The following is a 12,571-nucleotide window of genomic DNA, read 5'->3' on the forward strand; positions in this document are numbered from 1 at the left end:
GTTGTAAACAGATCGAAAGATGTGAAGGATGTAAAATGAGATCAATTCATTTTGTAGGAGGAAAAAAGTGGCAGAAAAGGCTAAATATTTCAAAAAGCTAAAGTTGCACCAATACCAAAAGTCGTAGCACCCTTCTGAACGAGCTGAACGTTTTGATGAATGATTTGTTGAAACAGCTTGAAACCTGCGGGATGAGAATTGCGCCTAAAAAATATATATATGGAAGAAAAATGGATCACAATATGTGAATGCTTCATAAACATTAGATGTGCATGTTTGATACGAGCTGACGTGCAGCTGTTTATTAGGAGAGCTCAACTCTCTAACATGCTCATTGCTCCAACAGCTCACTGGTCTGGGCCTTTTAGTGGGGACAGGCTTTGGATTCTGATAGTTAGAGAATAAATTATTTTCCTACAAATGTACCATTTTTGTCCTCAAATCATTAATGCTAATTTAAGTTCACGTTTTGGGACGATTGTGTGACCTCCCTAAATATGTTTTTGTATATTTCTGGCAAACTATTTACACAGTAGTTGTAAAATATGTTTTTATTGCCTGTATAAATGAATTTGTATTGTCTTATCCGAAACTAAAAGTTTAAAAGGCTTTTGACGCGTGTCAAACGTGTGTGTGCAGCTGGACCGGTTTAAGGAGCCTCCTGCGTTCGGGCCGATGTGCGACCTGCTCTGGTCAGACCCGGGGGAGGACTACGGCTCAGAAAAGACCCAGGAACATTTCTGTCACAACAGCGTGCGAGGCTGCTCTTATTTCTACAGGTACGAGGCTTTGCTGCCGCAACAGAAACCAGAGGAACGTCCGCGGCTTCTGGTAATCTGAGCTGATTAAAGCTTTTTCAAACAATGGCTTATCTCTGGATAAGTGACTGCTGGTTAAATCCGCCGTCACAGATAGTGAAAATAAATATTAGTGTTCTCCACTCTGTCTTAATATTTGGACTGAGTTTGCCATGTTGACACCACACAGAGGTCACAGGGGAGAGCTGCCGCTGCTGCAGACTCCCAAAAGTTTGTTTTAGTGGCTCAGCTGGCTTTCTGTTGGGCGTGTTTGTGATTACAGCCTTTTGTCCTTTGATTTGGCTGCAAATGTGAGTCCACACATGGGCTGGGAGGGGACGTTTGTGTAGCTTTCATCTTCCAGGGTCAAGCTGTCGCCTTGTTAATGAAAGCTAACAAAAGTCTCAACTGAAAAAGAAAAATGGTAAATAGGAGGAATTGGTCAGTTTACTGTCTGCCCCAGTTTTGTACCATTCTTTATAGATGTTTTCACTCTCTAAACACTTGTACAATAGTCGCTAATTAATCAAGACAATTTGACCTAACCTTCTTAAGTGAGCTTCCCAACAAAACTTAAAAATAACGCGAGCATTTAATAGTGTTTCAACACCAAGGAGGTGATTCTTAAAAAAACCTTTTTGTTGAAAACTTGTCAGCTTGATCCGGTACATTAGAGAAAATGAGACAAATAGAAAAAGTGTGATGAAACTCGTCCTTCAGTTGATCCTTCTACTGCGTGCCACGTAGCTTAGTGAATCATTAAGGATCCATCTTGTTGGTGAACTTGAAAAATTCTGTTGTAGTTTTGGTTTTTTTGTACGTTTTGCTAAGAAGTGATAAAGTGTGCACACTGTTGTCTATTTAGGTTTTTTTTTTTTGTTTTTTTATACTTGGGTGATTTATGTGCACATTTAAGTAACTTATAAAACCTTTCAAATGTAATAAACTGACTTAAAGTAAATAAAAAAAGTAGCCAAAGCCCACGAGAATGAGTAACTTTCAGAAAATTTGAATCGATCCAGATCACATTTTCAAAAGAATATAACAAAGTTTAGATTCTTTGCATCAACATAAATAATAATAATAGATTAAATCTTTCACACGGTTTACGCGACGTTACATCAGGAGCTTTATCAAGTAGACAAACTGATATTTTACATTTGAAAAAATGAATAAAATCTTCACCTAAGTTGATGTTTTAGTGAAAAAGCTGTAGATTTTTTGGTGTCTTGGTATGCATTAAGATTTTTGGTTACCTTGCTTTGAATGAGGTAGAAAACGATAAAATAAATTCAAAAAATTTTAAATCAAAATTTTCAAATATGCACTAAAAACAATGAAGGCTATAGAAAACTTCCATTATTAAAACAATACTGGTAAATAAAGTGCTCTTGACAAAATAAAGCAAAAATAAATCTAAGTGCCAGACCAGTTTCACCATTACTATTTTTTACAGATTATCTGGAAGAAAATGTAAAATAATAGGGATGCACAATATTATTGGCATTGTATCGGTCTCAAACAATATTAGCGATTAAAGTTAAATATCGGACATCGGCCATTCCATCAAAATAACTCACCGATATAAAAGACGCTGTTTTTGTATGACAACCCAGTGCCTGCAGCGCCAGCACAATGTTGTGACATCACATGCACTGTTGAGTTTAGATTTGTGAAAATGTACAAATTTGCACTTTTCGAGTGTTGTCATTGTGTTAAAGAGTAAATATCATGAATAAATTTGACATTAAACATAATCCAAGTTGAAGTGTTGCATCATTTTCAGCCCTCTTTTTAGCATCTGCATTTGTTAGCAAGTCAAACTGACAAAGACCGTGCAGAATACTGTAGTATTTGAATTCCACAGCAGAGAACGTTATGTAGTCTCCGTAAGTAGGTCTAAGGGAAAAAATATTGGTATCGGTATCGCTTACCGGCCAAATAAGTTTTAACATATCGACATATTGGATATCGGCCAAAAAAACAATATCGTGCATCCCTATAAAATAATCCTCTCTGCCTTTTTGAATTACATGGAAACAGTGGATAACAACGACAACAGGCAGTCGCAAAAGTAGCATACATTTTTTTTTTTTTTTTTTACAAATCAAAACAAAATGGCAACTAAAAGAACAGTCAAAAGGAAAAGTAGCCAAAAAAAACCCAGCTAGATTATAAGGCGGTGTAGAAAACTAAAAACAGGAGCATGTCTGTGTTGGTTTTTTCCAGGAACTTAGCAGATATTTGAAGTCACTTAGAGAAGTCAAGGTCGAGAGCTTCAGGTCTTTTTGTAAGATATTCCAGGAAACAGGAGCGGAGTAGGAGAAGACCCTTTTGTCTAGTTCAGTCCGCACTGAGGGAGCACTGCAGGTAATAATGTCCTGAGAGCGCACGCTGTAGCTGCACTCACACAGAGACATGTAGGAGGAGATGTATGAAGGCAGCAGACCAAGAAGTGATTTAAAGATGAAAATGTACCAGTGAGAGAGTCTGCGTCAAGTTAATGATGTCCAGTTAACCAGTGAATACAGGGTGCAGTGGTGGGTACGATAATCACAGCCAGTTATGAATCTTAGTGCACCATGATAGACAGCATCCAACATCTGCAGGGTTCTTGTAGGAGCGTTCATGTAAATAATGTCACCGTAATCAATGGAGGGAAGGAAAGTCACAGTTACAAGGCGTTTCCTGTTCAGAGTTGGACAGGATCTGTTTCTGAAAAAGAAACCCAGTTTAACTTTCAGTTTTCATGACAATGAACGACAAAGCTTTGTAAATATTGTATAATGTAATGATTGTTCCATATTTAATCTACTGTATTGAAGTTTGGGGAAAAACATGCAAAACAATTACAAACCCTATTTTAATTTAAAAAAAAAGACCTATAAGAATTATTAGTAGGATGTGCTATGGTCACCCAATAAATATATTATTTCATCAGTTGAAATTATAAAAATTTTATGATTTGGTTGAATATAATATTTTACATGTCATGTATAAAGCTCATAAAAAAATGTTACCCCCAAATATTCAATTAGTCATTGTTTAAAAAGAGTCATTATAACCTTAAGGGACTGGGAATGTTTGTAAAACCTCCATTTAGAACTAGTGTGAAGGAGCTGCGTTGTCATTCAGGGGATAGGATTGTGGACTTGCCTCGATCATCATAAACATTTCTGTTTATGTTTGAAAAGATGATTAAGTTAAAATTGTTAGGAAAGTACGATGTGACGAATGCCTGATGTTTTTTGTTTTCTCTTTGAGATTGTTCAAGCCTGAGTTGCTGTTTGTAGTTATTTTATTTATTTAAATAAGGGGCAGATATAAGAATTTTTGTATTCTTTCTGCACCCTTTTCACTCAATATTTTTTTGTCTTCTTTTTTATGTATTTGTTTTATCTTTTTAAATGAATGAGTAAATGAATAAATAAATGACAGTAAGTTGTGTTTTCCTTCTAGTTACCCAGCAGTATGTGACTTCCTGATGAACAATAACCTGTTGTCTGTAATACGAGCGCATGAAGCCCAGGACGCAGGGTGAGTCACAGATGTCGCTGACTGGGCAGCTTTGATTTTCCTCACTATGTTTAAACATCTACATACATGTTGTAGTGTGCTCAAATGTTTCTATTCACGATAAGCTCGTACTCTTTAACATGTTGAATGCAGAACCTTCAGATGTGTAACTGTCTCTGTTTTTGTCTGTCAGATATCGAATGTACAGGAAAAGTCAGACGACAGGCTTCCCATCTTTAATTACGATCTTCTCTGCTCCCAACTACCTAGATGTGTACAATAATAAAGGTAGGAGAAGGGAAGCAGGGAAACCATAGCAACAGGTGGGAGACCTTGAGTCCCTGGCAACATGACATGAAGATGGTGATGTGTTTGTTTTGTCCTCAGCGGCGGTGCTGAAATATGAGAACAATGTGATGAACATCCGGCAGTTTAACTGCTCCCCTCACCCTTACTGGCTGCCCAACTTCATGGACGTCTTCACCTGGTCCCTGCCCTTCGTTGGGGAAAAAGGTTTGTCTTCTTTGTGTCTGTAAGGCATGCGACAATCACCCACCCACCCGTTTTTATGTCCCCCAATTCCCCCGTCGCAAAGTGAAGATGGGGAATTGGAAATACCGTCCCTCTGTCTATGCTGTGAGCGTAACTTGAAAAAATGAGCGAGGTACAAACTTCAATTTTATTGTGTGGCTGCATCTACATGTAGGTGTAAGAAAGATCCAAAGAATAAATCCAAGATGGCCTTCACCATAAATACTGTATGTAAACTGGTCACCCCAATCATTTGAGCATACAGCTTTCTAGTTTTTATTCTGCCTTAAAGTATAGTTTCCTCAAATGATTAGTGTGGCCGAATATTAATCTGCGGTGGCCAAGGCCACCATTGGCCACCCCCTGGCTACAACCCTGGCTACAACTTTGTGTTTGGTGATGGATAAAATTGCTCCCTGCACTCACCAGCATCCATCCCTCTGTGCCACCTCAGACAAATAAAAACAAACCAACGGTACCCAGCGTTTCCTCTAGATAACTTGCCATGGCGGGGCGCTCATCTCATCCGTGATTCTTGTAGGGGGGGACACGGACGGAGACAAGTCCTAAGCTGCGCAGCGCGCTGTTTAAATCAACAGTTTTAGAGCAGGGTCTGTGAGAGAAGAGAGAGACACATCTCAGCCGCGCACTGTCTGAACCAACGGGGTTTTTTTGGGGGGGGGGGGGGACACTCATCTGAGCCGTGCGCTGTTTGTACCAACAGTTTCAAGTGGTGGGGGTGCGTTCAGCATGAGGGTTCAGCGTGAAGGAAGAGGCTGCCTTTAGCTTTTTAGCTAGCACACCTGCATTGCGAGCCACTAGTTTAGCATTATGTCAGTGCAGACAGGTGGTTTGGGGTGGGGGTGGGGGGTTCGGTATGCGGGGCGCTCGGTTCTGTTGACGGGGCGGGGCGCCCCGCTTGTATAATGGTAGGGGAAACACTGGGTACCTCTCTTCTTATACACAGTGTAACTCCTACTCACTTGTCAACAAAGTTCAGTCAGGTTCATCTGGATGGTTTCTTTTTTTTTTTTGTTGTTGAGACGTTTCGTCCTTCATCCAAAGGACTTCATCAGTCCCGAGGAGCCGCAACACACTGAGTCCCATAAGCAGCCCACTCACATAGTGGATCAACCAGTTTGCTGGTGATAAGATGGTTTCTGGAGTCCGTCCTCTCCCATCGACTCCTCTGAGGCAGCCATAGCCGACGTGGTTAAAAACATCAAAGTTCATGCTCAATCATCCAGGTAAAAAAATCCAACAAACTTAAGTCAGGTCATCTGAACGGTTTCTTTTTTTTTTTTTTTTTTGGAGATGTTTTGTCCTTCATCCATCGAAATGATCATCAATGTTTTGTTGCGATGAAACATCTCCGCATCAAAAAAGAAACCATCCAGATGACCTGACTGAATTTTGTTGGATTTTTTTTTTTACCTGGATTATTGAGCATGAACTTTGATGTTGCTACTCACTTGAATACCCTGCACACACACACAAAAAAAAACATCTAGGTTTACTTGCATTCCCTGTTCAATTTCAGTCCAGAAAACACTTATTTTGAAAACTACAAACATTCAGTATTCAAATCCCTCAGCGACGGGGGACATCAGCGTGCTGCTTGTTGGAATTTAAATCAAGTAAGATCTAAAGCTTTAAATAAAACCTGACAGGACTAATCCAGGGTAAAGACCAGGGTTCATGGAGTCGATCTGTGACAAAGAAGCCACAATATGACTGAAAGTCATGTAATACCATGTAGCTGACTGTTAATGTTATTCACCTGGTCTGATCTTAAACATCTTGTGTTTTTTACAACCTTGACTGGGTCTAAACATGAGTCACAATGAGACTGTGCCACAAAAGTGTTGTTATCGTATTTGAGCTTAGACTGACAAGTGTCAGCTCTCTGAGAATGAACAGAATTTATGAAACATCTACTGGAATAAAAGGCAGGAAATGAGCCTTTCCTTTGTCTTTTACAGTCGGCTGCAACAACATGGCTCACGTTAAAGCTTAAGTGCGCCTTGGTACCGTATTCTTCAGTTTTGACCTTGTTTTTTAACTTGTGGAAAGAAAAATAATGTGTCTCCTCCTTTGGAAGCTGCAGCTCGCAGCCACTCAGGTGCTACACAGTCCTCTGATCAGTTTGAATAGATTGTCATGTGAGCCACACGTTTACCGCTCGTTGAGTTTTGTGTTTGCACCGTTTGTCCTGACATCACCTCAAACCGGCCCGCTGCTGTTTTCACAGTGACTGAGATGCTGGTGAACGTCCTGAACATCTGCTCTGACGACGAGCTCATGTCCGAAGGCGACGACACGTGCGAGGGTGAGAATCTGTGTTTTTATTTATTTTTTTCGCTTCATTTCTCAAACTCTTTGACACCGGTTTGCGCTTTGCTTGTTGTCGACACGGTTTGCCACCTCGGTGTTTTCGTCACTTTTCTGTTAGTTGCGCGTTTCTTGAGACTCCTTCTTTTGGACTTCTGAAACCTCAGTCACCTTCTGCGCACGCTTTAATAATTGTTGTTGTCGTGCAGACTGCTGTGCTTTGGTTGTGTAGCTCTCAAAATGAATGTCCAAGTCCAGCTCCAATATGGCCGCTGCTCTCAGCTCTTCCAGCATGTTTTAATTTAGACCAAGTTGTGACCTACAGAGAAGCCAAACATGTCCGTTTCATGCTCTGTGAACATCAGGGGGATGTCATCAGTGCATATGAACCATCAGCAGAACTTCAGGTTTGAACGTTTGAAGCTAAATAATCAGCATGTAGCCACAGATGTCTCATCATGTGCTCAAATTGTGCAATGATTTTCCCAGTTGAAAGAACTGGACCCGCTCATGCGTTGAAGGTTCTTTAAGGATGATGCTGAGCGCTACTTTGCTGATGGTGTGGTTTGAAACGAAGGGAAGAGTCATAGAAATGAAGCAATAGCTCGCACTCGTCCTCGCGCTCTCATTTTTACACGTCCTGACTGCGGACGGCATAAATAAAAATGTTCCTTGATCAAATGTTTTTCTTCTAAGTAATGTTTAGAAATGTTGTTCAGTTCCCACAAAGCTGAAGCACATCTGTTCATCCTCCTGAGTAAATGTCCTTCCAGCAGCAGATTAGTTCATAGAGGCTGAAATATTTCCTGGCTTTCTAAAGATGCATCTTAACGTTTAATATTTGTAGGTGCTTTTATAACTTCTATTTAAAATAAATACAACCCGAGAGGTCGGGTTGAATCCAAGTTTTAGTTCATTCAAACGTCAAGTTAATTTTTTCAGTATTGCTGTCAGTGCAAGGCTCTAATGATGTTGCAGATGAGCTCAATAAGCAGTGATGTTGAGCTTTTATTCAATGGATAGGTTTGGTGGTTGCACTTTTTTATGCTGATCCTCGTTCCTTTGTGTCATTCTGCAGAAGACGTGCGACAGTGTGCACATAGACCAAACTATGTGTTCATTGCTTCAAAAAAAGGGTTTGCTTTAAAAATTTAAAAATTTGGGTTAGAAATAGTTGTCCGACTCAATAATTTGTGGTGTGACCCACAAAATGCTTTACATTTCTCTTCGTTCCAGATTAGTAGGTGCAGTTGTGCTCTATAAAGGGGCGTTTTTATTGGGAGCTCATGTAGCTCCAGTAAACAGTTGGGGGCTCTTCAGTCCTAGCAAAGAAAGCTGCCACATGTTTTGTGATTCTTACTCCTCGGTTAGTTGGAGCTCAAACATTAAAGCGGCTCGGTCATTTTTAGAATAGAAAAGATTAGAAACAGCCTTTATTGTCCCACAGATGGGAAATTCAAGTGGAACAGCAGCTCAGTCGTTTTTGGCTGATTAGTTAGATGGGCGGTGTCCTTTGAGACACGTTACGTATTTCTCCAAAAATAACAAACATTAGTTTTATTTTGTTAAGAATTTGCAAACTCTGTTCATCTTTTCTTGCTTAAAACTTGGTGATACAAAGTAAAATGTCCAGATGTTTGGTTTTCAAAACACTTGGTGCATTTTACACTTTATTTGTCCTAATGTTAATTTTGAATACTTTTATGAAAGTTTTTTTTGCATGAGCAGAATGTAATCTTGCTAACTTATCACTGCTGATATCAATGTCTTGATTCTGTTTTGGTGCAGAGATAGTCACACACTCGCAGCAGCACATCGTGGGAGCTTTACATTTCTAGTGTATTCCAGGGAACAGGGTTTGTAACCTTGTTACAGCAACTTACAGGGTGTGTTTCTAACATGAAGGGACATGTCATCTTGTCATGCTGTAGCCATACCCTGTGGATGTTTGTCTGCTGAGCAGTCAGTCTGGTCGGATCCCTCACTATAACACGTCAGCCATTTTTTTAATATTACTGTTTTAACTGCAGCTTTCATCCTGTAAAGTGCCCTAGAAACTCAACATGTGGTACATTAAGTTGTGTGCAGACGTTACACATTACATTGGTGACAATAGACCATAATGCATTGCAGCCTGAGCTAACAGCGTGCTAATGCTTATTTCTGCAGCTCATTTTGATTTTACTTAGAAAAACCCAGTCATTAAAAAAAAAAAAAAAAGTCATCTCCACTGTCTGGGCTGCAGAACTTGCACACTTTCTTATAATAATAATTAAATAAAAAAACTCATAAAAAGCCTAAAAAGTGGTGATTTATTGTAAATCACAACATAACATTCATGGCTTTAGTTTAGAATGTATCGATATAGTAACAGCCTCAGTCCATGCTTGTGAAAATTTATACAGTACAAAACAATTAGGGGGATAAAATATGTCGCTAATGCATTTTATGTCTGTTATGCTAAAGGATGATAACAAATGTTCATTTAAAGCTATCAAATGAACGCAGTCCATCTCAGACTCAGGCGTGGATCTCTCTGGCGTTCATTTATGCGACACCTGACTGTGAATACTCGGTGCATATTTATGAAGCACCGCTGCGCTCAAGTAGTGTTCGAAATGGAAAAACACTGAGCGATCCCTATTAGTCCGCCATATAATGAGCACGATGTAGTGAGGGAATGAGTTTGTGGCCTGTTGCCATGGTGAACCACAATGGGTGTTTAATACTGAATCTGATTAATTCAGCTGAAGAAGTGAAACCATGTATAGGAGAGTGTTGTAAACCGTTTTTTTTTTTATGCAACTGTCGGTATTATATATTTAAAAACAAAAGTGTAGGCCGCATCCTTTTGTCTGTATTGTACTTCAGGGAGCTAGACTGTATTTTGTGTTTGTGAAGGCAATCATCACTGACCTCTGAATCAGTTGAGCATAAAAGCAGCAACCCAACTTAACGAAAGAACCTGTTATTTACTCATAACTACCAACTTGATTTAACCAGATCCAATGGAGATCTGAGGCTCCTTGTTACTGGCAGTCAGTTGTAAAAACACTTACTTTCTAATTCTTTAGTTACATCTACAAAATTAACAGTTTGACAAGCAGGGCATTGTAGTTTTTCTACCAATAAGGTGTTTTCCAAAAGATTATTGGTGTGAAAATATTTTGGAATAGGGTGTAAAGTATTTTAGAACTATGTGGAGAAAAGCAAACAATTGTAGGTATGCAAATAATACGAGAGTCCTGTTAAAAAAAAAGCTATCGATACCAAAATAAATCTGTAAAAGTAAAAGTCGTTTTTCAAGGACGCTGGAAAGTTGATCAATTTGATCATCCTTCATTTGATTTGTCTGCTAGCTGCTGATATCGTATCAAAAATAGCCTTAGTGAAAGGGTTGCTGTTGATAAACCTGTTATTGAATCAAGATTTAAGAAGGAAGAGGCTTAAATATTTAATATTCAACAAAACTGTTTGATGGAGAAATGAATCCAAATAGTTGCTTTGAAAGTGGCGCAGTAGTGTTTGTCCACCAACATCTGTAAAACATCAAAGGCAAAATTAGCCTGTACTCATCATTTTGCATTAAATGGATTTTTTTTTTTTTAAACAGCATTGTTTAGAGCATGTATGAATGATCATTGTCTTTCCTGTAGTAGATAGCAGCCATCATTGTTGTTGCAGTTTGGAGAATGGGGGAGAAATTCTCTGCTTCTCAGTGGGAGGCCTGTTTAAAAAGTGTATTTCTACCAAACTGTTGCTTTTGTCCCTTTTCACCAGACATTTACTTGTATGCGTGTCCATGTAGGAACCGTCAGTCTTTGCTAGGAGCATGGACCATGCATGTACAAGGGAGGAATCACTTCCATGGAGGAGAAACTGTTTGCCAGTGAAAACAGGCACCACCATGAGCAAATACAAGTTCCCTCAGATCGTTTGTGTTGGGCTTCTACAGAGGCGAAAAGTGCTTTCTAGTTTGTAACAAAAAGACAAACTATTATAAAGAATGGGTCTCTAATGAGAACACTAAATGTACTAACAAAAATAAGTTTATAGTTTTATTTACCATTATCTGCTGATGCGAGAGGTGCGACTCAAAACTATACGATTGCCAATAAACTTTAAAGATAAGAGGTGAGTGGGTGGGGCATCAAGGCAGTAAAGGTTGGAGGGTGAGTTGGTTGTCTCTGCCTTTTGAAGCTGTTGGTGCCAAAGTAAACGCACACCATGTTGTCAAAGTACCACCGGAATTACAACCAAAACTTATATTCTACTGTATATAAAGTGAGTGGTGTAGTTTTCATTCAGTGCAATCTAAAGCAGGCTGCTGAAGCTTAGTTTACACAGGAGGCATGTGCACAGCGTGGGCTAACGACTAAACATAAAGAAAACAAGGGTGAATATGAGGATTTTGAGATTTTACACATTAATTGTGGCTAGTTTTCTTGTCAAATATGTTAGCTAAAATAGTTAAACTTTTGTCTAAAACTCGGAAACTGAACCGGGGGTTCTCAAAACTTTTTGGGTTCAAGGACCCAGGGGAGAAAAAGTTTCAGGGACCCCCTCATAACCCTCATGTTTATTAAAATAGTTTCTTTATTTTGTCTCTTTAATGCAATGGAAATATTTGTGTAAAGTAAATACTTAAGACCTGTTCTTTAAAAGTGTTGATACATTTTTTTATACTTTTAAACACACAGTGTTTTTCATTCAAGACACAATTAACACAATTTTTAATTTTAACTTCCAAAAATTACAGTTTTGAGAAAATTAACGGTATCAAAAACCACTTTAGAACTTTACATGTAATGAACATGATAAATGTCTCACCACTTCTCCAAATTATTACAGAAAACTCTTTACATAAAACTGAACAGAGTTATAACAGCGGTAGTTATACAGGGCTTACTTTGTAAAACTGATCAATGCCGGAATGCAAATAGTGGGTGGGGTGGGGAGGTCTGGGGGTCCTCCACCAGAAAATTTTGAATAAAGTAATGTGATTTCCTGCATTTTGAAGTAGAGTAGTCCCTCGCTACTTCACGGTTCGTTTAGCGCGAGCTCGCTCTATCACGGCTTTTCAAAATAAGATTGGACATGACACACAACTGGCTGATTGATGATCGGCATGGAATATTTTCAATTATTTTGCACCTGCTGCACCTTTGTGCAGCCCATACTGCAGGACAAGCTTCCTCCTGCAGCTGAACTGTTGATCAGCTGTTCTCGGTGCAGAGCGGAGAAGTGGGCGTGGCCAAGAATGTTTGCAAGTGGCTGAGAGCAGCGGCGGCAGAGAGAGGGAAATCATGACATTCTGTGCTCTTTTAGAGCGTTTAGAGTTTAGAAACTTTGTTTAGAATATTGCAAGAGTGTGGGAAGGGTTAAAACGCCTTAAA

General features: G+C 39.2%; 1 protein-coding gene across 3 annotated transcripts in view; it reads left to right on the forward strand.

The window, feature by feature from the left end:
* Nucleotides 1–12,571, forward strand: part of ppp3ccb (protein phosphatase 3, catalytic subunit, gamma isozyme, b) — a 59,699-nt gene that overhangs the window by 36,213 nt on the left and 10,915 nt on the right. For all 3 annotated transcript variants that reach the window (XM_037692137.1, XM_037692138.1, XM_037692139.1), the window contains exons 6-10: nt 640–779; nt 4,257–4,334; nt 4,507–4,601; nt 4,701–4,826; nt 7,096–7,173. In XM_037692137.1, coding sequence (XP_037548065.1) covers nt 640–779; nt 4,257–4,334; nt 4,507–4,601; nt 4,701–4,826; nt 7,096–7,173 — 517 coding nt within the window. The remainder of the gene's footprint in view (nt 1–639; nt 780–4,256; nt 4,335–4,506; nt 4,602–4,700; nt 4,827–7,095; nt 7,174–12,571) is intronic.

This window comes from Nematolebias whitei, chromosome 18, assembly GCF_014905685.2.
Source record: "Nematolebias whitei isolate Nwh7 chromosome 18, NemWhi1, whole genome shotgun sequence".
Taxonomy (NCBI): Eukaryota; Metazoa; Chordata; class Actinopteri; order Cyprinodontiformes; family Rivulidae; genus Nematolebias; species Nematolebias whitei.